The sequence below is a fragment of the Pararge aegeria genome, chromosome 23, assembly GCF_905163445.1.
Source record: "Pararge aegeria chromosome 23, ilParAegt1.1, whole genome shotgun sequence".
NCBI classification, from domain to species: Eukaryota; Metazoa; Arthropoda; class Insecta; order Lepidoptera; family Nymphalidae; genus Pararge; species Pararge aegeria.
Genome location: NC_053202.1, coordinates 12,686,086 through 12,713,425, shown reverse-complemented (window position 1 = coordinate 12,713,425; position 27,340 = coordinate 12,686,086). Strand labels below are relative to the sequence as shown.

The 27,340-nt window shown below is 37.6% G+C and overlaps 1 protein-coding gene across 1 annotated transcript; it reads right to left on the bottom strand.

Annotated features, from left to right (window-relative positions):
• Positions 1-193: 193 nt before the first annotated feature.
• On the bottom strand, positions 194-27,340 carry LOC120634161 (serine protease HTRA2, mitochondrial-like). Its single transcript, XM_039904585.1, has 15 exons — positions 27,167-27,340; positions 18,432-18,615; positions 14,798-14,960; positions 13,158-13,247; positions 12,204-12,380; positions 11,473-11,711; positions 10,195-10,471; positions 8,327-8,425; positions 6,872-7,068; positions 5,751-5,882; positions 4,848-4,944; positions 4,088-4,255; positions 3,426-3,526; positions 2,783-2,847; positions 194-1,775 (listed from the first exon to the last, which is right to left on the bottom strand). Exons 1-15 carry the CDS (start codon positions 27,199-27,201, stop codon positions 1,610-1,612), a joined length of 2,190 nt encoding a protein of 729 aa, XP_039760519.1. The 5' UTR covers positions 27,202-27,340; the 3' UTR covers positions 194-1,609.

Sequence of the window (27,340 nt, the reverse complement as noted above, 5' to 3'; positions counted from 1 at the left end):
ATCTACTCAATCGAGGAGGCCCGTGCTCTAATAGTGGGCCGGTAATGGCTTGATATGATAATTACGAGTAGATGGAACAAAAACCATAAAATTCAAAGATTTGTATGTGATGTCGTGGCAGAAATACTTTTGCGAACGCTGGCTTAACCTTGCCCAGGGAGATCGTCAAAAAGTGTGGTAAATAAAACAGCAGTAGCGTGGCAGTAATGTATTGGGTATTAGATATAAGTAAAGGATTCGATTCCGGTCGATTTTTCCAATTCCGGGATTTCAGGATTATCAATCTCGAGATCCCGGTATAATTCCGAAATTGTAATGGCAATGGAAAGTGGTAACAAAACACAGTAAAACATATCGTGTGTCAGTGAAGCTGGTCATTTTACACACTGATGTCCATTTTCAATATTCAATGTATCCGTAATTTGTAAATTTATTACTTAGCAACGTTGTTATTCTCAAAAAATATCCATACAATTTTTTACAGATAACAATTTTGCTAAGCATCCTAACGTTGTCTGGCAGAGATCGCTTTCAAGCGATAAGGCCGCCTTTTGTATTCTACTCCAGTCTCTGTGTTTCTCTCTATTTGTCCTTTATTTTCCTAACTGTGTGGTGATGTACAAATAAAGAGTTTAAATAAATAAATAAGCATATAATGAACAAATTACATATAGATTGAATATTGAAAACGGACTCAAAATCAACGGTGTTAACAATAGATGGCCGTCAAAACGACATATCAAGTTTCTTGTGCGTTTCTTTTCACGGACATTTTATTTTGAATCATTTAAAAAATTAAAATCCCGAGATTCATTAAAAAGGAGATGGGGCAAATCGGAGCATTTTATTTCTTAATAGTACACTAACGTAAATATTACCGTAAATCTTTATCTTAATAAATACTTAACCTAACCTAATACATAGTTTTAGCAATTTTGGTACTGTCTGCAAAAAGGCCATTGTTTAAATGTAAATAATATTATTTTATTTTTCTACTTCGGAATCTAGTTTTCTGTAATATATTTCTTTAATAAAAACAAAACGAATTTGTTGATTAATTGAACATACATTAACTTTATTGATATCTGTCCATGTCATGATTGTCAAGTTTTGGCGCAAGTCACTGTGATGATCATAATTCTCTGCAATATCCCTAGCACTTGCACTCGTTTTCGAGCTTAAATACTTAAACATCAGAGTAAAATTAATCTTATGCGTATTGTATTAAAGAACATAACACGATTTTATAGATTAAGAACATTAGAATAAAATTTGCTTTCAATGAATATTATTTTAATGTTCATTTGGGTCAATACGAAAATTTTAGGCTCGTCCCTTAGCTCGGTACAAATTCGCCCAATCTCCTTTTGCCCTGAAAATTTCGGAATTTAAACATGATCGTGATAATTTGACTCGCAGCGGGCTTGCGACAGGCGTGAATCTCGCGACCATTGCTGTTAAACATTTGAATAAAAAAAAATACAAAAGTTATGTTCGACAGCAAAGATCGCAAGATTCACGCCCGTCGCCCGCCAGCCGTAGTCACGCTGCGGGACCCCGGGATCGAATCCTTAGTGGCCCCGCCTGCGGCTCGGGCGGCGCGGCGCGCTCAGTGCGGCTCGGGCGCCACGCTGAGTTTCATGCGCGTGCGGCCGCGCACCACGTCCACGGCCAGCGCGCCCGGCGAGCCCTCGAGCGCGCCGTACACGTCGCCCGCCGTGCGCACGGCCGCGCCGTTGATGTGCGTCACGATGTCCCCCGGCTGCAGCCCGCCGCTAAGGGTGCGAATATTGGGTAATTGGAGGAAACAGAGCCACGAAGAAACAGTTAAGAAACTGTATCATATGTAGAAAGAATAGTCCAGAGATCAAATATCAGCTCATGGGAGATTTACCGGGGGCACGTACGGATCCGGCCCCGCCATTCTACCATACCGGTGTGGACTACACAGATTTTGTAGATGTGAAAGCTAGCAAACGAAGAGGAGTTAGAACAACAAAAGGATATATAGTAGTGTTTATCTGTATGGTCACGAAAGCGGTTCATCTCGAAATAGAATCAGATTTAAGTAGTGAAGCATTTTTATCAGCTCTGCGAAGGATGGCGGCCAGAAAATCTGCACCGCACATATCGAAAGAATTACAGCAGTTCTAAGAGGTTTCTTTGACACTCGAATACGTAAATAAATACGTTTATCTAGGACAAAAACTATCATTCGAAGACAACAATGAAAAAAGAGACAAACGCCGTATATAAATGTAAGCTGGAATAAATACTGGTCACTTAAAGAGATTACGAAAGGCAACTACCCGCTCCACCTAAAGAAAACAGTGATGGATAAACAGACACAGACTCTAACATATAGTTGCCACACGAGGACCTACATAATAGAATAAAAACAAAACTAGTCAGTACTAGTTTTGTTTCTAAACGATTTAAAAATAAGAAAAATAATAAGGAAAGAAACGATTTAAAAATAAGAAAAAATCACAAAATACCCTGCCTGGAAGAGATCGCTATGTAGCGATAAGGCCGCCAAATTGTATACTTTTTGTTAAATTTTTATTTATAATTTTTTTTATGTTTATTGGTGTACAATAAAAGTTTATTCATCATCATTCATTCAAAATAAGAAGAGATTATATACGAAAGAAAACAAAAATAAAAGATGTCCTACAATACTAAGCCCTACGGGTAAAGCCCGATCGATTTCGTGCTATATAGTTCCTTGATTGAGGGTCGCATGGGAAAATATTAAAAACAAAAATTAAAAGATACGTACTTATAGGCGGGTGATCCGATTATGACTTTCCATACGAGAATACCGTGCTCGATGTCTGTCGGCATCTGAAATAAAACATCATCATAATTAACAATCAACAAACATTACCGGTCCAAGGGTCCAGATTTTAGGCAGTTTAACACCCGTGAAAAAAATATGATCCATTCACGAACTCTTATGTGGTGTCTAACGACAGCAGATTCAGCAGATTGTAAACTTTAGGGGACCCGTAAACTGACACTTGAAAAATATAAATTAGTTTTTTTCTTTAATAACCTTAAATCCACAAGAAACATTAAATATATGATAATACAAACACAAGATACCACACCTTGTGGCAAGTACCATAGACAAGATACGTTATATGAGTTGGCTAGTGAAAATTAATTGGATCTTCTAAGATTAGGCGTAACTTTCTTGGGAATTGCCTTGTTCGTTAGTGTAAAGTCTTAGTCCGCTATGTTGGCGAAATGCGGATTGGTAGACTTCACACACCCTTGAGAACATTATGGAGAACTCTAAGGCATTTCGATTTCCTAACGATGTTTTCCTTCACCGTTAAAGCAAGTGATATTTAATTCCTTAAATTAAAAACGCGAAAGGCAAGCCAAATTGCCCACTGGGCTATCACCGATTCCTTTACCTCCGGGTTCCTCATCCGCAGCTCCAAGAGGATGTTCTCAGTGAGCGACAGCATTGTTATGCCGAGGTATCTCCGCGACACGGGCGGGGGCTTCGTTTTACCTGGATAAAAAAATCTAAATTTATTTATATTATGTCATAAAGTCAATTTTTTTACTGATTTTATAATGTCAGCTATAGTTTTCATTACCTTTTAGTGTAAAGTATAAAAAACTAGCGTTTTTTACTATACATTATAAGAGAACGTTGATAAAATCGACTGTGTATAATAAGAACTGTTTAAACGTCAAGGTCATTCCGTTTGTGATGCGCAAAGAGGCACTCTCTATAGTTTTTAATTCATAACAGGTTCCTACGGCGACTACGGAGGCGACTTGTTTACTAGCTGTTGCCTGCGACTTCGCCTGCGTTTCTGTCGGTTTTTTAAAGATTCCGGGTACCGTTTATTGTCTCGGGCTGAAAAGTGTTCTGTCTGTCAGGATGCAGTCTATCGGTTTGTTACTAATTGTATCAAGCGTATATTTTACATGACGACCTTGGAATAGGTGAAGTAATGGTGTAGTGGGGCATGAGGGAGTTGGCAGAAACTGCTTCTGACCGCCTCCGATGGAAAACTCTCTGGATCTGGCTTGGAAGGTAGAGCTTTGGTGGTGGATATCTTACTTTTGGCCAGGAACTCCTTGACGTAGTCGATGGGTATCGCGAAGGAGATGCCCGACGTGACCTTCATGCTGTTGATGCCTATGGCCTCGCCGTCGAGGTTGACGAGCGGCCCGCCGCTGTTGCCGAACGTGATCGGCGCGTCCGTCTGTATGTACACCATGTCCTTGCCTGCGCAGACGCCGCGTGAGACGAGCTTTATTTATACAGGGTTCAATGAAAAATACCACAAAGCTCTCGGCCTGTTGTTGTTTATATTAAAACTAACAACTTTTGTTCCAAGACTTTATTTTTAACTTAAAAGTTTGTGTAATTTTTAATATTTTACCAAGACTTTCTAGTTATCTCTGACTTGACTCTGTAATGTAACTTCGACTACAAGGCGCGAACCACAATTCTATCGTGCGATCACTAACCCGACTACGCGACGTTGCCGAATCACATATGTGTGGTTTACAGTGTAATGTCATTTAGAGAAATAACATTATTTGTGATTACACTGTAAATGGGATTTTTTAATTTTTTTGTATGAAATAAATTAATACTGAATTTTGAAAATTGTAAAACAAAGGTTATCAGTTTTAATTATAGAAACTACAAGGTCGATAGCTCTCTAGTATTTTTTAATTTGTGTGTTTTTGGAATGTGCCATTCCATATACACATTCCATTTTTGCATTGAGTTTTAAAATTATTATCAGAAGTGGGATGCTTCAGGTAAATTTAGTTAATGCACTGAGGTTGACGATACAGATTGTACTGACCTCTTATACCTAACTCCGCGCTTCCTCGCTGCGTCGAGCTGACCACCCCGGCTGTCACCGTGTTGCTGAGCGCTAGGGGACTGCCCATCGCCACCACCTGCGAAAAGAATTACTTCAGTCGTTTGTTTGAATATGTTGTATAATATCTGTACTTAATATCATAGGTTTTATAGTTAGCACTACCAGTACGATTGAAAAAACTATACGTTTAGGTATGTTTAGTTGATGTAGCATCTCGTAATTAAAGCAGGCGAAGCCGCATGGCACATCTAGTATGTGACTATGTTTATAATCATGAGAGTGTTTTTTATGAAATTTAGTATTGCATAACACAATTGTTGACAATTTAAGCTGAAAAAGCAGTTTGTATCCATTTAATAGATACAATTGTGAAATGCTGAGAGAAGCAAAATTAGCAGGATTTGAGCGGAAATAGAAACAGAAAAATAAAAAAATTATATTAGAAAAACTCAATACAATAATTATTTGTAATTCTCACTACAAAACTAAGAAATAATAATGTTTAATGTTTATACTTCAAAATTATGTAACTTTACTTTGGAGCACAAAAGATCCTGGAGGGTCGAAGTGCATCCGCTGAAGCGGGCCTCATTACAAGATAGATGTAACTTTAAATTTTTTAAATTGTTAATTTATATTAATTTGTATTTTTATAATTTATTGATGTCTACAGGTAATTAATGAACATACTAATTATAATTAATAGATACAAATATATATGTCAACTTCAATGACAATATTTTTTTAAGAAAAATAAAAAAGTAGAATAGGCTTACGCCTCGTCAAAAAGATGAATCTGATGAAACTCTGTATGTAATGATTATCCCGGATGAAACTCTTAGTTCCCCCATTCTGTAGATGTATAAAACATAATATACAAACCCACTCGCCAGGCCTTAGGTCTGCGGAGGTGCCCAGTTTCATAGTGGGCAGGTTCTTCACTGGTATCCTCAGAGTAGCCAGATCTGACTTGAGGTCTACGCTTTCTACAAAGCCTGTGTGGTTCGAGCCATCCTGGAATTCAAAGTAATTTGACACTGTGTTACCCAAGATTACACTGCTTATTCTATTGAGGGCTCCTTCATAGAAACGGGATCATTACTAAGAATATATATTTTTTTTTAATCTTTATTTGTAGGTACATAAGCAGTAGATCTTTTTGTGACAGAGCTTGTCCAGGAGAGAACTACCGCTATATGTTAATTGGTTTATTTCTGCCATGTATCAGTATTGCTGTCTCCCTGAGTGTTTTCCGTCATTATTTATCCAAATGAGCCTTAATACTTACATGTCTCAGGTAGAGGGACATAGGGTGTGTAGTCATGACTCGCATAACATTGAAAACATAAAACACCGCCACAAAATATGTTGACGTCAAATTTATAGTTTTATTTCGTGCCAGCATGGCTAGCATTGGGCACGAGACAATTATCTCTACAGGGAAAGGACACACATTTATCTTCTCCTACAGTCTTATCAACTCTCAGAGTACCTTACGAACAAGAAATAATATCCAATGAAATAAGGGATATATATACCTCACATAATTCATTATTTCATGAGTCCCAAAAGCCACCAAGAATCAAACCCACGTCCATGGGTTTTATTCCCAAAACTGAAACATGTTTGTGTAATTAGCACAAATGTTTTTCAGTGTCAGGGTGGTTTTCTGTATATTATAAGTATTTATGTATATTATTCATAAAAATATTTATCGGTCATCTTAGCACCCTTAACACAAGATATGCTTACTTTGGGGCCTAGATGGCGATGTGTGTATTGTCGTAGTATATTTATTTATTTATTTATTTATTAAACTTAAAACTAGAGCTCCTCGATTGTGAGCAGGTTCCAAACACACTCTGGCCTAAAAAGAAGCCTAGAACAAACTAAGCTGGATTTTAGATCTATTCTGGGCACAGCCCTTTACGAGGCTCATAATTTACATAGATTATGTGAAAATTCCTAGTAAACCTTAATAAAGGAATCATTTTTCAACTCACCATAAGCCTCACATTAACAATAGCATTTGGTTTGTTAACCACCACATGTGCATTGGTCAAAATCAACCCATCCTCTTTCACGATGAACCCCGAGCCGTTGGACAGGGAGATGGATTTACCCGTGAACAGATCTGCCCTGCGGCCATCTTTTATTTCAATGTAGACCACTGAGGGTGCTGACACTGCCACTACATCCGCTGAAATGAAATCCAAGTAATAACTGAAAACTGCATTTGATAACTTATTTGTTCACAGTGCTCTATGCATAAATAAGTGATACAGACTGACACACAGGGAGGTCACATCTTTGCACCACCCGAGTCTCTCACATGCCTGAAAAATTGTTGCAAACATTTCACTATATTAAATAAGAATAATCATCACATTTATTACATTCCTAATCAATTGAATAAATTATTTGGCACATATGTTATATTTATCAAATGTTTAATTATTTACCCACAAAATAACATAAGTGAACAAATACAGTTTCCACTATCATCTCACACTAAAAGCAATGTATTTATATATATATGTATGAACGCTTTAATAAAAAATAATAAACAAAGTTAAACCTAAGCTTCAGCATATAGATATATTATCTCATTGGCTCTGTCAAGAGGGAGTGGAAAAACTACTGCATACTTATTTCCATTTTGATGGGCTTATAGTGGAAATAAGCTAGGTTAAAATTCCCAACATGAGCCACAAATATTTAAACTAGACAGTTTGAAAATATTCATATTGCATTCTTATAAAAAGTCCAAAACCAGTTGAAATAGAAAGATTATTATATAATCTAGATATAGAGAAAGTTAATTCCTCTGCAGAGCATGTTTGACTCTAGGTCCCAGTCATTATCTCTGAACCATCTTATTACTGGAAATGGGTACTGGAAATCCCAAATTAGCAAATAGGCTTGGAAAACCTGATAACCTTTTGGTCCTAGTATTGCATAATTTATCATTAACTGCTAGGTGTTAGAGGGTAAGAGGGGACAGTGGTTAGAACGTAGGCTTTATTTCCGAGTTTGAATCCCAGCATGCACCTGTAGCTTTTCTAAGTTTTGTGCTTTTAACCAATTAATCACTTTTCACTTGCTTGAAGAAAAAACTGTGAGGGAACCTGCATGCCAGAGAGTTATAATGATCTTGGAGGTGTGTGGAGTCCACCAATCCGCACCATGCCAGCGTGGTGGACTATAGCATAGACCCTTCTCCTTGTGAGAGGGGACTTATGGCCTGTAGTGGGCAGGTAATGTATATGATAGTGATGCGTAGGGGGTAAAAGCTCTTATCCCTTCCTTTAACCAGCAGGGTGATATTAATATACTATACATGTTATGATGAAATGTTAGCTAAAAGCCAGAGTTCATTATCAAGTCTGCGAAACCTGTTCGTCTGTTTGTAATGACGATACTAGTGGTTCGAAAAGCAGAACCGAAAGAAGAATTACCTATAAAATTAAACTGGTTCCGTCTACCAGCGAGACTTATCACTGATGCAGCATTTAACTTTTCCTTTGCACAAAAGTAACCTATAACGCCAGACGCCACTAAAAGTCCACCGAAGAGGTATTTGCTGTTAGAACTATGATTATGCTCATTGAACGATGCTTGGTCCCGACATATACATCTGCTGTTTATTTTTAAAACTGTTTTTAATTTAAAAAATCGAGCTGCAGTACGTGAAAGTGCCATTTTGACATTTTTTGCTTATGACTATTCGCCACAGATTAATAATTATGATTTACTGCGTTTGACAGCCGACAGCTGCTCACATTGAATAATAACATCTAGAGATTTTTCAATGATAAGATGGTTTTACGATAGTGACGGTTCTTAAATATATTTTTTTTTAATATCATCGCAAGTCTATCAATATATAGTCTATCAATTTTGTCACGAGGTATGACAATTCCCGAGCCAAAGAAAAGTTATTCTGCATAGGAATTCTAAATACCTCCGCCTTCTTTTCACCTCTGAGAGCAATTGATCAGGGACCTGACTATTATGTAAAAATTGGATATTAACGTTATAATGACATTATATTGCCCTCTCATCGGTATGAAGCAAGACTAGGGCTACGCAACTAATATTGGTAGGTATATTTTATCTAAAGAAATAGAACAAGACAACAACTCATGACAGTAAAATTCATAATTTTATTGGGAAAAACATTAACACACATTTAATCTGTTTTCTTTACAATAGTGATATGATATCATAATATTATAATAGTAAAAACTACGTAATATCTATCATACTTATTTACGTATATGATATTATAGGAACTATAACTATATTTTACACGAATGCTTAATATTATATATTATAACGATAATATTTACATTTTTCTAACTATGTAAATAATACAATAAAAAAAAATTCATTTATACTTATGAAATATAATTTTGAGGCCAATTTGGGATATGTTTTTTTCTTAGATATTTCTAAATTTGTTACTGATCATAAACTCGCTAACTTTTCTAATGGTATAACAGATACAGATAAGTTTAAGAATCATATTATATGTATCTAAATTCAGATCATTCCTTTATGCAATTTGTATGACTAGATGGTAATAAGAACCATAAACCATAACTCATTTTGGTATTATGGCAAGAAAACTCTTCACTGAAGTCGGTTTTCTTTTTATATTGTATTGTGAGTTTTTAATTGCAATTTCCAAGTCCCTCCATACAAACGTCGTCGATAACTCAATTATATTTTGTTATTTCAGATGCTAAACTAAAGTAGATTTTATCGATATTAACTTGACCCTGATTTAAAGGATAATATATGGTAAAGTTATTTAGGGAAAAAATCACATACCCGTGCCGAAGATCGAAAGTATGCGACATTCTATGTAAAAGCTGAAACATGGAGCTATATATCAAGGATTGATTTTCACTTGGGCCCCAAGCCTTATAGCCTTCATTATATTAATAAGTGAATATCAAAATATGTCGTACCTATTATTTTTAGTTTAATCATAACATGGAATCTGGGACTGCACTGATTAGTAGTGGAGTATCGAAACATCTTCAAGGTAAAATAAATCGAATGCTCTTTTTCGTAGATTCCGTTCTAGCTAGTATGTTTCACAAATTTCTTGTAAAAGCTTTCAATGGTCAAACTCGTGCTTAAAAACAAGAACATAAATCATATTTTACTTAAAGAATATAAGATACTCGTAAACAATCAACGCGTTCGTTAACACTCTCATTAAGAGGTACAGACATTTTCAGTAAACACACAACACTTAAATATTAAATCTACGCTAAAAATACACAACACTAGCTCCAGAGTGACCAGTCACTACATCCACAACCGTGAACGCCATTTTCATTTGTGCCGTTACCATTTATACCGTTTTCACTGTCACCGTTTTCGCTAGTGCCGTTATTAGTTATAACGTTATCGATAACGTTATGTGTTCCATTAACTTTGCCGTTAATATCCGATCGGTAGGTGTAGAAGACGTCACAGAAGGCGGTATCGTCTCTCGGTAAGTCGTAGTCAACTTGCCTTGCGGCCAGCCATGCAGCCCCCATAGCACTGGATACCCGGAGACGGACGAGTTCAAGGTCGAATTTTACCTGCAATACAGAAAATGTCTATGAAAAACCGTTTCACCGATTCTTTGGAGATAACTATTGGTGAACGGTAATGTCTGCCTAGGAATCTCCTTACATTAGGCGTTAGTTATTAAGTTTCCTTGTGAGTGTAAACGGGCATGAGTCTTACATATAAAGGTGAAAAACATTAGAGTAGCTGACAGCACCTTTCAAGTACCAGAGCGCGAAAAACATTGGTCTATTCCAACGCTATGCCATGCTTTTGAGGCCCTTAATTTAGATTTTTTATTTTCTATGAGTTAGCCCTCGACTGCAATCTCAATTGCTGGTAAGAGAAGATGCAGTCTAAGATGGTAATGGGCTAACCTGTTAGAGGTATTAATTTTAACTTAAAAATAAGAGAATAATAAATAATAATAGTAGCTTTATTGTTCCTTATAACGGTCTACGTATAATTTTAATTCGATTCTTTTTTAATTAAATTTTAAATAGAATAAACTGTATAGTAATTTTGCTTTAAACTATGTTACATTCAATATTTGTTGTAAGAACCGAATTTGGCCTCCTTGGTAAAAGCCTCCTCCATGATATACAGACAATTTAACTAAAAAATTTTTGTAATGTACATCTGTAACTGACTTAGTATACGTTTTTGCTAGCTGTAAGTATACTAAGGATAAAAATAAATAAATAAAATAAATGAGAAGCCAGGACTTTCAAAAAAATATGATATCACTAATATTAGCACTGAATTGGCTTTTTAACATTACAGTAACGAAAATAGACTAGTAATGAATTGTGACAAAAAACATCAGGTGAAATTGCGGTCAAGGGCTAACTTGTAGAAGAACAAAAAAAATACTAAAACTTTTAAAGTAACAATGAATATGAACCTCTATTTGCTATACTCCACGAAAAGCAGGAGAATCTCGACGGTGCTATTTATATTACAAAGGCGTGTGAGGTCCAGCGATCCGCACTGGGTAAACCCTTCTCATTGTGGGAGGAGACCAGAGACTCACCCGCCTCGCAGCGAGCTGCTTGAGAGCGCCAGGCTTCAGTGCGCTCCAGCTGTTCCACACCGAGCCCACGCACACCACGCGGATGCCGTCGCGGAACACCGCCGCGCCGCTGTGAGCCCGCTGAGCCCGCTCGGTGAGCGCCGCCACGTGCGCCGCGAGCGCCGCGCCCGCCTCCGCGAACAAGTGCTGCGACAGCGCGTCACCGGCCTCCGCCAGCTTCGACAGCTTCGCTGTGAGCCCTGGGCACAGACATAGCTGGCATTGACGAAATAAATAGACGAATATACGTCATAGACAAGAAGAAGTACATAGACGAGAAAATTAACGGTTTTTGCGATTATTTGAAAACCGGCACAAGCGCAGGAATACAGGTACCTATATATTTTACTATTGCTCCTATATATTTTCTCGTTTATGAAAATCTGTATTTTTTGATACTAGCGTAGGCGAGACTGTGAAGAATGTCACAATTATAGCATGATTCAAGATCAAGAAAGCGTTACGGTTTACTGTGATATTTAATCGGTAATCGGTGAAACTGCACTATAGTTACCCGTGAAATTGTGTGCATTTAATAATTAATAATGTTTTTGCACTCGGAACCGTTCTCTCAGTGTTCAAAATTGTAACCGGCTCGAAAATCACTGACTTTAGTTTATCGCAGCATTGGGTCTGTAAAGCATAGCCAGCCGGAGTAAAATCGTGCGATCAACTAGCCTAGGAATTCTCACCTGCGAACTGCGACTTGTCAAACAGTTTGGAGGCGTAGGGTAGCAGGTCAGCCCGGGTGTCGGCGCCGAAGTGGTCGCTGATCGCTCGCCACACCGCGCGTGTTGGGTGCGGCGCGGGGCGCAGGCCGTCTTCATCATCGAAGATCGTCTTCACGGCTCGGAAGGCTATCCAGTACGCTGTAGGGGTAATGAAGTATTTCTGGATGTGAAGTAGTTCTAGTAGGTTAGACATGTGGAAGAGCTGGTCCGAGTAAGTACTACCGCCATGCTATATATGAATGAATGAACACACAAAATAAAGATAACAATAAAGGTACAATTTGGCAGCGCTAAATAGCGATCTCTTTCAGGCAACCAAAGGCGTATAAGAAATAGCTGAAGATGTACAATAAATATATACACAAAAATATATAAATACAATACTGAAATTACATAAATAAATTTGTACATAGACTAAAATCATCAAAAGAAGGATAAACAGAAAACAAGCAATAGTGATAAAGTCTATATAGGACCCTTTGTGGATATACACTTTCGGGGTGCTGAGTTCGTATCCCAGCTCGCGCCTCTAATTTTACTAACTTCAACGGTGAAGGAAATCATAGTGAAGAAACCTGCATGGAAATGAAAATGGAAATGATGAAGAAAATGTAAAGGATCACATATTTTCATTTTCAGTAAGCTTTAGTGGATAGCCAGACGTTCTAAGAACATTTACTGGCTATTTTTGGATAAAAGGTGACCAGAAGTTTGGTTGGTTGTTCCTACTCAATCCTAATATTGCCAAGCAGAAATCGCTACTAAGCGATAGGCCGCCTTTGATATCCTACAATTTAATGTCTGTCTGTTTTTTTTCTTAACTTGTGAAGTACAAATAAAGAGTGTAAATAAATAAAACAAATAAACTCTCTTACAAAGCCCTCTAAAACTTCATAGCTCAGACAGATAACTAACCTCCCCCTTCATCCCCAAAAAGATAACCCCAACCTCCACAGCCGTATTGTTGACCATCCGGAGTCCGCAGCAAGCTGTTAGATCCCGTACCTGAAACCAAAAGATTCCCAGTTACAAACAGGTAATGTATTTTATACTAGCGGATCCAGCAGACATCGGTCTGCCCCAAAAAGCAGCGCGAGCTACCGGGTCTAATTGTTGTTTCAGACCAACAAGAAGCCCATTGCAATATACTTGAGCACAATATTTTATCATAATCGGTCCAGCTGCTTAAGAGGAGTTAGGTGACAAAATACACGTACAGGCAGACTTTATTTGTTTTCTCACCGATTTAACCTTTCCTATGCTTCCACTACGCTACGCTTTCACGGCCGATTGGCATCGTGGGCAGCGACCCTGCTTTCTGGGGCCGCCTGGCTGTTCATCTGTATAATATAAGTATTTATGTATCCTATTCATATGTAAGTACCCAGATAACGAAGTGTGTATTGTCGTAGTATATTTATTATTTATTTATTTACTATTATACTAATATTTCAAGACCTGAATTAGTCTGTCCAGCCGTTCTCGAGTTATAGTGAGACTAACAAACCGCAATTCATTTATATAAATAGATTATGTACCGGTCAAAATATCTAAAACTAATTGTCCCCTCCGACTTCGTCCGCGTATGAGTCATCATTATTCAGGGAATAATTTTCCAAGATCAAAACGGCTCCCACGGGATTCGTAAAAAACCTTAATAAACGCGGGGGAAGAAGGCGGGATACTAGTTATCACTATAATAAAAATGTATATATAAGTCAGTCGTAACACAAGCGGGCAAACAGAAATGCCCCTGATTCTCGCAGTCTGGTCGCAGCCTCGCATCATTATCAAACATCATCCGGCAAGGCTATCTCGGGGCTCCGTAGGTTATCAGATGGCCTAAATAAAACGAAACGAGCACGCGCCCCTATTCCTCATATACCTAAAAGCATAGGTACATAGCCCAAACGCAAGAGTTCAATGAAATAAAATATCAGTTATATTAGGAACTAGCTGGCTGCGACTTTGTTTATGTTTAAATTGTTTTTAATAACATACATACAAACACTTATCTCTATGTATTTCTAGCCTTGAGGTTGGTTAAACCTACATGGGTAGATTATCAATCGCGCTTTTTATATATCAAACTCATGTAGAACCTATCTTCTAAATTTTGATATACTATTTTTGTTTTCTTTTTTTAATTCAATACTAAAAGATTTTTGGCCCAAAGCGGAAATTGAATCTAGGACTTCAGATCCGATCCTTAAACGTACATACTAACCACTACCGACTATACCAACCAGTTAGATCTGATTCAGAAATTATAAATTCGCAATCGGCCCTGGCCGGAGGGAACCCAACGACTTTGTGGTATCAAGGTGCCGGAATAGCGACATCTCCCTTTTAAACCCAGCGTTGGCAGACCCCCGACGAGGTGGACCGGTGACATCAAACGAGTCACAGATTTGGACACGAGCAGCACAATACTGTGGTATTTCAAACTCCCTACCACAGACCTATGCCCAGCAGTGGGCATCGATTTGTTAACGTGACAAAGAAAACCTCGTACAAGGCCAGAGATCATTAACAAGAAAGTTCATATGACTTACCAGCTATAAGTACCATTCCACCATTAGGAGCTCCGGTGAACAAGGAGCCAGCGGTGTCTGAAGCCACGTAGATGGTCTGAGCGCATGCTCCATCCTTTTCCCTCACGCGAGCAGCCAGCATAGCATTGCTGCTCTCCTGCTCGCACCCGGACAGCGTTAGACCCTGGGCAATACGAGACAAACTAAAGAAAAGTTCCAATACTTCAAAGGTTAACTTGAAAAAAAAACAACCTGAACAGCGTAGATAGTGGTTATTTATTTATTTATTTTACACAAAACAGGTAATAACCAAAAGTAGATCTAAATATAACTAATAACAAGATTTCCCTAAGATTATGTGGAATAGTGTTTAATAATTTGATTTTTAAAAATATTTATCCTTTTGTTAAAAAGGTTAAATATTAACCCTATATCCCTATCAGAAGATTTCGGAGTTATGTGCATTTTTAAATCATCGTGAGGAAACCTGCATGGTGGCTTGGCCAGCGTGGAGGCCTGACCTTTCTCGCGCCGGGTATCGAACTGTTTATGATGATTATTTTAATTCCATTTCACTCAAAATACCAGATATAAGAGATTTTCATTGTACACCAAAAGAAAATAAAATCATACTTTAAAGAGATATGAATGCAATAAAGCACAATTACTGCTCTTGTAATGTAATCAATGTACCTTATTAGTGTAAACTATATTTTAAGGAAATATAGAAAAGAAACAAGTGCATTAAAATAATAACATATACTAAAATACAACATATACTAATAATTCTAAAATTTATAACCCTTTCAAAATAACGTACCTACATTATTTTACTAGTCCAGCCATTTCATTTGATACGCATATTGAGGGAGTCGTAAAAAATATGTTATCCATCTTGGACCGATTTTAAAAAAACATCCTAAGAACACTCCCGACCAAAACACATTTTAAAAATAAATAAAAAACTACATATTTATTATTATTAATATTATTTATTATGTTTATTTCTTACAATCAGTACATAATACATATACTTACTTGATGTCCTGAGTCCCACTGAGTTTGTATGGAGTTTGCAAATACCTCTAAAGTTAAACAAAATTATAAAATTTAAGCGGGTAGGTGAATAAATACACCGCCAGCAGGTCTAGATACCGCACCATACGGAGTCCTACCACCAGCGGCGCATATACAGGTTGTTCCCAGGATAAGATATCAATATTCGTCAACTTTTAAAAAATACTTTTTGATAACATTCTTAATATTTTTTGCCCGCAACTTACTCATATATACCTACACAAAATTAAAAACCGCGTTGTTTTTGCGTCGTGGGTTCAAAACAAATGAAATGAAAACGATATTTCCTATTCTGTTTTGATATTTTTAGATATTAATTACACTAAAAAGTAATAAAAAGATTATTCTCATTATAGGAAAATACCACTTCTTAAAAATTATGTGTGGGTCCCACTCCCAACATTTCAGAGCAATAGATATGTCACCAAGTGAGGCTAACTAAGGTTAACAGCAGTAATGACCAAGAATTGGATGATGGGCAATTGAAGAAGTGTATTGAAACGGCGCGGCGTGGCGTTTTACTTTTTCAGAGTAAAATCGTTCAGAAATAAAAACGTGTGTGTACTTATGTACACGCGTTAGAAGTTATACTTCTGTGGCGTAACAAGATAAACATCTTTTCAATGAATTTATCTTTCGCCTTATTTGTTCGCTTTTGTAGAAAAACCGACACTTTTTATAACGCATTATCTAGTTAAATAAAGTTTATTAAAATATAACAAAAAAAATATTTCTACATAATTAAAGAAATGGACATAATAAACAAAGACGTGCCGCTAAGCGATTATTAAGAATTCTTTTTATAGCACCGGGGAGACGAATTGGGCAACTGGAATGTCTTCACGGGCCGTGTTTTTGCTAAATAAATAAATTAAGTGTTACGGTACGATGTCGTGTAGCCCGCTACCATCTTAAGACTGCATCATCACTTACTACCAGGTGAAATTGCAGTCAAGGGCTAATATGTAGTGGAATAAAAAAATGAAAAATGGCGACTAACAGTAATACCTTAGTTAGGACTGAACGACATTAAGTTTATCGAGTAGTTATACGAAAGGCAATAAACCGATGTAAACGGTAAGTAGTACGACCTGACCTTATACCCCAGTTATGGAAAGTTTACACGAAAAACTATAACCACGTGTTTATCGAACACGTAAAGAGTTCCTACATATGTACCTATACGTATAAAGGCGAGAATACTACATTTATTTCACAGGTCCAGGATTCGATTTAAGCTTGATTTTATTTAGCGAAATATATGTAATCCACTACCCTATAAAATGAAAATAAAGCTTATAAGCTAAGCATAAGCGGTGTTAGCCCCGTGCTGGGCAGGACATCGACTTAACTTTCTGGACCTGAGTTCGAATCCCAGCATGCACCTCTAAAGCTATGTGCGTTTTTTAAGTACTTAAAATATCACATAAAAAAGCGACACGAGCATAGTACCTACCCTACGCGACGTGTACCTAATTGGGTGACAGGAGTCACATGATTTTAATCTTGGATGTGACGTTATGGCTGTATTTTCTTTCAGTAAAAACTATCGCTGTGGTTTACTCAAGTAACTGTTAGATTTTCGATAATGTACTCTAAAACCAAAGGTGTTATTTCGGTTTTCATTTACACGTACCTATAAAGTAGGCCTTCTTAAAATTATTTTCAATTATGAGGAATCAAAAGTGCATTTCTTTACTAAAGAAGGAATTTGTTTACTATGGGACCGTATTACCATAATGCCCTCGGTAGTGCAAGGCCCTATATGGTGGCGGCCGGTCTGCCTTGCACCCATGCATGGGAAAGCCGACTTTTTGCATAACATTACTTGCTATTGATCTTACAATGCTTTAGGAAGGTCAATCATCTTTTTTGACCCACAGAATGAATACTCAGTTAAAGCGTCGACACGCCAATAACCGCACCATATCAACCCAATAACGGTACAATACAGAGCACGGGACTACCACACCACAATGAAAAGGGTTTTAGGCCGTAGTCCGATACGCTGGCCCAGTGCAGATTGGTGGACTTCACCTACTTTTGAGAACATCATGGAGAACTCTCAGGCATGCAGGTTTCCTCACAATTTTTCCTTCACCGTTGTAGCAAGTTTTATTTTAATTTATTGTAAAGTCAACATCTCCTGAGGATAAACGTGCGTAGAACAAAAGTTATTTGAAAGTTAGTTTACTAGCCGTCAGCATAAAATAAATACTACATATATTCTTCTGCATTTCGCGAAGTATAGCTCATCATCATCATCGTATCAACCCATTACCGGCCCACTACAGAGCACGGGTCTCCTCCCACAATGAGAAGGGGTTAAGGCCGTAGTCCACCACGCAGGCCCAGTGCGGATGTATAGATGTCACACGACTTTGAGAACATTATGGAGAACTCTCAGGCATGCAGGTTTTCTCACGATGGTAACCTTCGCCGATAAAGCAAGTTGTATTTAATTAAAACCGCACATAACTTTGCAATATTAGTGGTACGTGCTAGGGATTGAACGCGGTCCCATCGAAGGCCGGAGGCTATCACCGCTGAGTCGTAGAAGTTATCTAAGGCTACTCACCAAAGAGTCCAAAGGCGTGTCCAACGGTATGCCAGCGTCTTGTTTAGCGGTGTGCAGCATGTCTATGATCCGTTGGGCACACTCGTCGATGCCCAAAGCCCAGTGGTTGGTCCCCGGGCCGCGTGACTTGCCCACCACTCGGCCTAGCTGATCGCATATCACCAGGTTTGAGTGAGTACCGCCACTGGAACCAATATCCATACTATATACTGTATACTAAGTATAATATCCCTACTAATATTATAAATGTGAATGTAAGTTTGTTTGTTACGCTTTCACGCGTACACTACTGAACCGATCTTCATTAAACTTTTTATAGAAATTCTTGAAGGTATTAGGAAAAACATAGTATACTTTTCATTAAAAAAAATAACGTAAGAAAAAATATTTGTGAAAAAATCTCATATATTTGACTATAGGTGTAGACTATGCAGCAGTACGCTGCCTCCTAAATTTACGGGGGCGAAGCCGCAGGGCACACCTGGTAATAATATAAATGCGAAAGTTTGTTTGTTTGTCCTTCCTTTACGCTCTAAGTAAGCACCCAATCAGCTTGATTTTTGGCATAGTTAGTTGAGATGACGGAAAGTAGCATATTTTTTTTTTTTCACTACAAGTTAGCCCTTGACTGCAATCTTCCCTGGTGTTTAGTGATGATGCAGTCTAAGATGGTAGCGGGCTAATCTAATCCATCATAGAATATTCAATACATATAAAAAACACGACGCGCCATTCAGAAACAAAACAGTTAATTTATGAATTAAAAAAAAAATCGACTTAAAAACCTATCGTAACCTACCTGTTGTATAAAAATATAATGTTGTACGATGTACATGTAATGTAATATAAAATGTAATGTTGCATACGTAGGTATATTTCATAAGGAATCAGTAAAAATATGATATCAAAAGAAGCATATTTATTTTTACATAAAAACTAATTTAAAATATTCTAAGTACTTAGAATGTTTTGAATTGGTTTTTATAGAAAACACATAAGTAAACTTATGACAACCCTATTGAAGATAAAAGACCGGACACGCACATAGTATCTATTCTACGCGGAGCGTTACCTAGCAAAGTGACAGGACGAGTTTTAACGAAGTTATCACCATCCCGTTACAATTATGTAAACAAATATGTATGAACGCTTCATAAGTGCCTGTGATAGGCCTACATGAATAAAGAAATTTTGAATTTGAATTTGGAGTCACAGGATTTAAATTTTGCATGTGATGTTAGGGCTGTTTCTGACTTCTTTCAGTAAAAACTATGGCATTGGCTTACTCAAAAATTATTAGGTTTCGGTCTCACAGATAAATCCCGAAGACGCTACATAATGTACTTCTAAACTCTGTGCAGTATTATTTAGGTTTTCATTTACACATTGTATATAGATATACTCCATATAATAATTAATGCGTGCGGTAGCTTAGTGGTAAGGCGCTCAGGCCACGATTGCCAGAATCGCAGGTACAAATCCTGTACAGGTACAAAATCATTTTTATATGCATTTGAAAAATTAATAAAAATTAAAACTTATAAATAAATATCAGGGTATGCATACACCAGGAAAATTTGCATAAAAGGTCAAAAATTCTCCTCCTATAAGAGTTATATATCAATATTAGGGTAGGCAGTGCTTTTGTGAAAGTATGAAGTACACACCACTGAAATATATGTACTACGACGATACACACATCGCCATCTACACACACATCACATCGCCCCAAAGTAAGCGTGGCTTGTGTTATGGGTACTAAAATGACTGATGAAAAATATACATAAATACTTATAAAATCCAGATGAACTGAAAAACATTCATGTTCAACATTTTCCAGTTGTGGGAATCGAACCCACGGCCTTGGTCTCAGAAAGCAGGGTCGCTGCCCACTGCGCCAATCGGCCGTCAAATTATATTACGATGTGCGGGAGCGGCCTCATCCACGTGGCAAACAAAACATAACATTACGACCTTTAGAGTCATTTATAATTCCGTAGCATAAACAACTTAAACGATACTAAAGGAATAATCATAGATATTACGCAGCAATTGCAATTAGAGGAAATAGACAAAATTGTTCAATTTGCAACATTATTATCGCGCCGCAAACATAAACACTTATTTATGGATTCATAATATGTAATCCCACTGATAAGGGATTACTGATAAGGAGAATTGTCGGCATCAACTGTTACACGTGACGTATTAATAAATATGAACTTGGCCTCCATGTGAAAGGTTCCAGGTAAATGTTACTATATTATGTTTTCTTTTCAAATATCAGACCAAATATGGTACCCAAATAGATAGATACCTACATTATTCATTGCACTCAGGATATAAGAAATTTCAACTACATAATAGCAGTTATATTCAAAATTTTTTAATTACTATTTATAAAGCGCTTAGATTATTTATAAGACTGTCCGTAAAAAGCTTAGTCGAACTTTAACTAAATCCAACACTCCTCGAAATGAAAATCTGACGAAACGATAACAATTCGATCTATCGCACCATTCCCAGCCAGGTCAGAACAAGAAGGGTATTATTATAGGCCATATACCTATTCTACCACGCTGGCCAAATTTTGTGATAGTTAGACTTCACACGCCTTTGAAATCATTATGGAGAACTCTCTTTGCTATATTTTGCATTTCTTAAAATGCACATAACTATGAAAAGTAATTAGGAGCCCGGGATCGCATTCAGTAAAGTATACGGTACTAGGAAAGGCAAGCCAAAGTTTTACCCACTAAGCTATCACCGCAAATATAAATAGAACTACACAATCACCAAAGATTACTGCAATCAAACTTGTTATTCTTGTTCCGACACGCCTCCTTCACTTCGTAGCATGTGTATGTCTGTGTGTCGCCGCACGTTTGTGTGCGTGCACTGTATTTTGCCCGTCAGGTGATTGTAATTCTACACGTGCACTGCATATGGCGCTATGGAATGCGGCGCTGGTTGCGGGAAATAACCTTTATCTGTCCTTAAGGCTGGACACACCCACTCTCTGGTTAACCAGATGATTAGTCAAGTCACCAATTGGCATTGGACCAACTTGGTTCCTAAGCTCAATAAGTCTCTCTCCTATGTGCGGAACGCTGCAGGGCGATTCTGTATCTAAGTTGTAACCTAATTTTGCTAGCCAATGTGCTTGTACACACATCAAATAATGCCCAAACCGTTATGTATCTGCCAAAGAGTTACTAACTTAAACTGTTTAATACATTTTATTGAAAGGTATATATAAGGCGAAAAAGTTGTAAAATTTTACGCTTAACAATTATTCATTGTAAAGTCAACATATACTGAGGATGATCCGGTTTCCGGTGCGTAGAGGGTTGCCGAAGATCTGTTAGGTATGGAGTATAAGGATTGAAGAAATTATAAAGTACATCATACAGATTCTCCTGCTTTTCGCGGAGTATAACAAATTAAGTTTAATTTTCATAATATGACTGAATTTCTATTTTGTCAACGTAGGTAGGTACTCGTAAACAAAAGAAATTATGGATATCGATGAATCATGACAAACTTATATTTATCAGCGGTGGCCTACTATAGGTGGAAGTTTACACGTTTAACATCATTACCATATGTGAGACTAAACACCAAAATGGCATTTACACCGGTTTACTAGTTAATTTGAATTTTTTTCGATATTGACCCTGAAGTATTGGATTTAATCGATTCACTACCTGTTACACTCGTCGAATTCGATAATTTAGATACTTGTGACAAAATAAAAAATAGAACGAAGTAGTTTTAAATGTTTTATGTTTTTCTTATGGCGCCGGTGGTGATGGCAGGTCAACAAAAAACAGCTGTCACAACCCCCCTCTTTTGAGGGTGTATCGAATATATCGGAGAGCGGCCAGCAACGTTCTCTGTGGTACTACTAACAGCTATGTCGAACCCGTCTGCGCAGCGTGGTGAATACGGACAAACTCTTTGTTGGGAGAGGCCATCAAATTTTGTCCAGCAGTGGACTGTTATAGGTTATAAGGATGAATGGTGGTCAACCATATATCTTGACTTTTATAATCTATTCCACTATCCTCTTACTAGCATCACTTCATCATAATGATATCAACCCATTACCCACTACAGGGCACGGGTCTCCAACCACAATTAGAATGGGTTAAGGATGTAGTCCACCATGCTGACCCAGTGCGGATTGGTGGACTCTACACACCTTTGAGTACATTATCGAAAACTCTCAGGCATGCGGGTTTCCCTACGATGTTTTCTTTCACCAAGGCATCAAGGATGTTAAACAAAATGTCATCTAAAACCGAACTGTAGAGAGCCCTCTAATTAAAAGAGTTCTGCTGTTGCTCTTTGAGCCCTTGATCAATATAAAGATCTTTATCAGCTCCTCAATATATCTCGAACAGAAACTATTGCCCTATGCATTGAAAAAAAAAGGGATGAACGGGCATCGGTTAAAATACAGTAGTAACCTCACTAATCAAAATTACCAACGTAGTCAAATACGCTCTATGCTAAAAATGTGGACCAAGCTCGGGTATACGTGAACCACTGACAACGCACTCTGTAGTAATATTTATCGCACTGATATGGGTTAAGGCCACAGGACAGAAAGACGGTTGCAGACGGCAAAGCGAACGATGCATGCACGATGGTACTGAATCATATGTTCTGCATACAAAACATCATGCAATTATTCTGGCCTTGTACTGGAGAAACTTATACCGTAGTAAAGGCAGGAGGGGTTTTCCGGCTCAATCTAATATGGAAGTTCATAAGGATTTATCCCTCTAATGAAATAAAAAAGCTGTCATAGGACGCAACGCCCAGCAGATGATACAGCAATAATTTTAAACAGAGGTCGTTCGGGGGAGTATACCATCATCATAAGGATGTTGGGTAAAATTAGTTAAATTACTTACAGAAAATAGGTCGTACGTACTTTGCGAAAGTGAGTTTGTCTGTCCTTCTAGGCACTAACTAAGTTATTTGTAATTTTTGGGACAGGCTACTTTTGGTCCGGTTAAAAACATAAATTTCCTAAGGGTAGTTAATAGTTTACAGAAAGTTTCGTTTATTTACTACACAAAATATCGTCTTATTTTAAGTCTTCATAAGGCAACCGAACGACTTATACACCGCGGGTAACACCGCGGGGCGCAACAGGTATACAGCGTAATAAATACGCAGCAAATATAAGTACATACTTATGCAGTGGTTTACGAAGTGCATGTCGCGATGGCATAAGGCATGACGCTATTGTTTTTACTACCCTTAAATGTTTGGCATCGAAAACTCAGGATGTAGGCTCCAGAGTGGATGTATATAAAGAGCGACAAAGTTTGCCATCTCCCCCGCCCTTGATTCAAACAACCAACAAACAACTGTCGAAGTAGTTAGACGCTTTCTGCAAAAGATCGATGACCGAAAGTCCACCAGAAAACTCTAGCTGGTATTTAGTATCCGTTAAGTCAATACGCCCGACTTAACAATTATTCATTGTAAAGTCAATATCTCCGGTTTCGAAGCAAAACGTGCATAGAGGGTACATTACCTCGGAGATCTGTTTCGTGTATCAGGATTGAAGAAACTATAAATTACATCATACAAATTCTCCTGCTTTCCACGGAGTATAGCAAAATAATATATCATGGAATTCCGCAGAGTAACGCCTGCTTCTATACAATACTCATGAGCAAACTAAAACAGAAACTAAAACATACAGCTTCGATCAAAAATCTAAAGTTTTTAAAACGTCGCCTACAAATTATTGTTCTGCCTTAATGGCACAGTTAGCATGTACGAATCACACAGTCCTAGGTTCAAATCTCGGGGTTTTTGGTGACAACCCTCATAATTGCACGGAGTCATTTTTCTGTGTTGTTGTCCTAAACCAGGATGTAACGAGAGCGCGTCACTCGTCAAATGCTCTATTTATTTATGCCATATAATTGTACCTATTCCATAACAAGATAAGAAAATAAAAATAAACACCTAAAGTAGTCGGGTACAAAAAGCTAAATTGTACAACGTGTAAAAGAATTACGATATAATGTTGAAGGGTGCAGAAGTATATTTCATAAAGAATCCCCGTGTAAAATATCAAATCAAAAAAAGTGAACTGAAGTGTTATTTCGGTTGGTTTGATTATGAAATAACAGCAAATACTTCACATGCCTTTGAGAACATTATGGGACCTCTCAGGCATGCAGGTTTCTCACGATTTTTTCCTTTACCGTTAAAGCATGTGATATTTTAAAAACGCACTACTCCTATAGTTTAGACGTGCGTGTCGGGAATCGAACTCGGTCTCCATGATATGGAGGCCGAAGCCCTACCGCCCTAACCACTGAGCTATCAGCACTTACTTATATAAATATCATAAGAGCTACATTATTTTGTTTATGACCACCATGCCTTGTTGTGATTGTAAAAGTGAAATTGGCCGTAAGCATTATGCTGAGTTTACAGAATATTGATAGTCAGCTTATAAAAAGGTTAAAAATGTTATCTCGTCTTGCGGCAATGCAAAATGTCAAGTATTGGTATTCGGTACGTTTAATGTAAACACCAGATCGCTTCGCGCAAGGTTGGAAAAAAACACCTTGTTTGAGAAACCAGCCTGTTGTTCTGCTTTGCATACCAATCTAGCTTGGTATGTAAGCGCCTAGCTATTATTTGTCTAGCTTCCTCTTCATCTTATTTTTTCTTTTAGTTATGTCTGCCTGGTCCTAAACCAAGCCAACGGTGTACTGTAATAAGTACTTATGAAGGATTCTGTAATTCTTAATTAATTCTTTTCGATTTATTTGTCACTTCTACACTTAAATCAAGGATACCATAGCGACCACTTTTTTACGGACATATGAAAAATGAGGAGGTTCTCAATTCGGTTCTTTATTTTTTTATGTAAGTTAGCTAAGAACTCTGTCATTTATAAATCGATTTGAAAACTTCTCGACTCCGCTTCTGACATCTTCAAACATCTCTGCTGTGGTGGAGTCCGGGCCTATATGTAAGAACACAGCCTGGAGCGCCATTTGGTGACACCAGATCAGAATACAGCCACCATCTCTCTTCTTCCTACACTTCCCACTGCAGCCCCCGCACGAGGCGAGTAGGAGAATATAATGAAGAACGGGCAGTAGCGTCCTCTATGCAAATACTACATTCTCCTGCGATCTCCAACTCGTCTGCCAAGCGTGGTGATTATGGGCAAACCCCCCGCTTGGGATATGCCTTTAGTCCATCAATAGATTGTTATAGGCTTTATAATGATGATACTACGGTATTGGTTGAGTAATTGCCTTGTGGTAAGGATTTCGGAATCCCTTTAATTCCTAAAAGGGTTTGAGTCCGCGTTCGCACCTCTGTCTTTTCGGAGCTATGTGCTTTTAGAGTTATTAAAAGACACTTTCTTTAACCATACATAAGAAAACCTTTTTTTTTGGCGTTGTGAAAAAGCTTTACTGCTACTTCCGACCCTTGGGCACGACGTAGGTCATGGAAAACTAACTGAAAGTACCTAACAATAAGCACTTGACCAGAGTGGACTATTAGCTGAATTTTGAGAGGAAACCCGTGCTCTGTAGTCAGTCAGTTATAGGTGATATAGTATCACCATCATCATCATCAGCTAATATACCTCCACTGCTGGACATAGGCCTGTTTCAAGCAGCGCCAATTTTTTCTATTTTCGGCTTTTCCCATCTAGGTACCTAGATAATGCTTGCCACTTTTTGGAGGTCGTCGCTCCACCTAGTTGGTCGGCGCCCGACACTCCGTTTACCGAGTGATATAGCCTGCTAACCTGCAACTGGTGGAGCATCGTGGTGGGTATACTCAAGAATCCTATGAGAAGAAAACCTGAGGATCGGCAAAGATGTGTGTCCGAACAGCCGAATACAGAAACGTTCCTAAAAAATATCTACGAATCGGATAGGTATGTCTTATTTAAAAGATTTGGATGTCCTCGAAGTTCACACCTTTTGAAGGTAAAGACGCCTCAAATAGCGTTAAGTAGCGCGCAGCGCCTTAAATAAGTAGCGTTTGAGTTATCCAACCGATAAAGATGACACAATTAATCAAATTAAAAAAAATCAACTGATCCTGATGAATGAAGCAAATCAATTGTTATAGAAAAGTAAATGTAAAAAAATGTTCAGGGTCGACTACTGAGCCGATGTTAAATTCCGCGCATATTTCATTAAACCTCAATTTAATTACACTCTTATCACTAGGGCTATAAAGTTCATTAAGGAATAAATGACGTAGGTCAGTCTTGTTTTCCACAATATTTATTAGTTTCATTATAAAATAATTAGGTACAATAACATAAAAAAGTGTAGTACCTCTATTTATTTTGTAACGGTTTTACAATAACCTAGGTACCTACCTACAATATGGTAATTTTAATGATGCTTTGATACAGTAAATCACTTTTAATTTAACAAGTCTACCTGGTTAGTTTTTTACTTCTTTTGTAGTTTTTAATAACATAAATAATTATTTCCTATCGTTATATTCGAAATAAACTGGTATATATTTGGCTAAATGGTATTTAACGATATTTACCTCATTGGAAAGAAGAAAAAATATGTAAACACTATCTGAATTAATAAATTTTAAAGTGCAGTGCACCGCTTTTTTTTACAATTCTGTCGAAACAACTACTATTTCAAGGCAAGCCTTTCTACTTTCAAATTCACTTGTACAACTGTTTTGGTATAACTTACCCTTCGACGCCTCCGAAGTACTGAGTAGGCTCCATTTTATAACTTGTTTATTATTTATTCGAATCGTGGGTGGTCTTGATAACACGATCGCCGGAAGATTGATAACAATAAAACCTAATTTTATACACGACAAGTTACCACGAACGCGTTTGACGGACTGAAAAATTAAAGAGA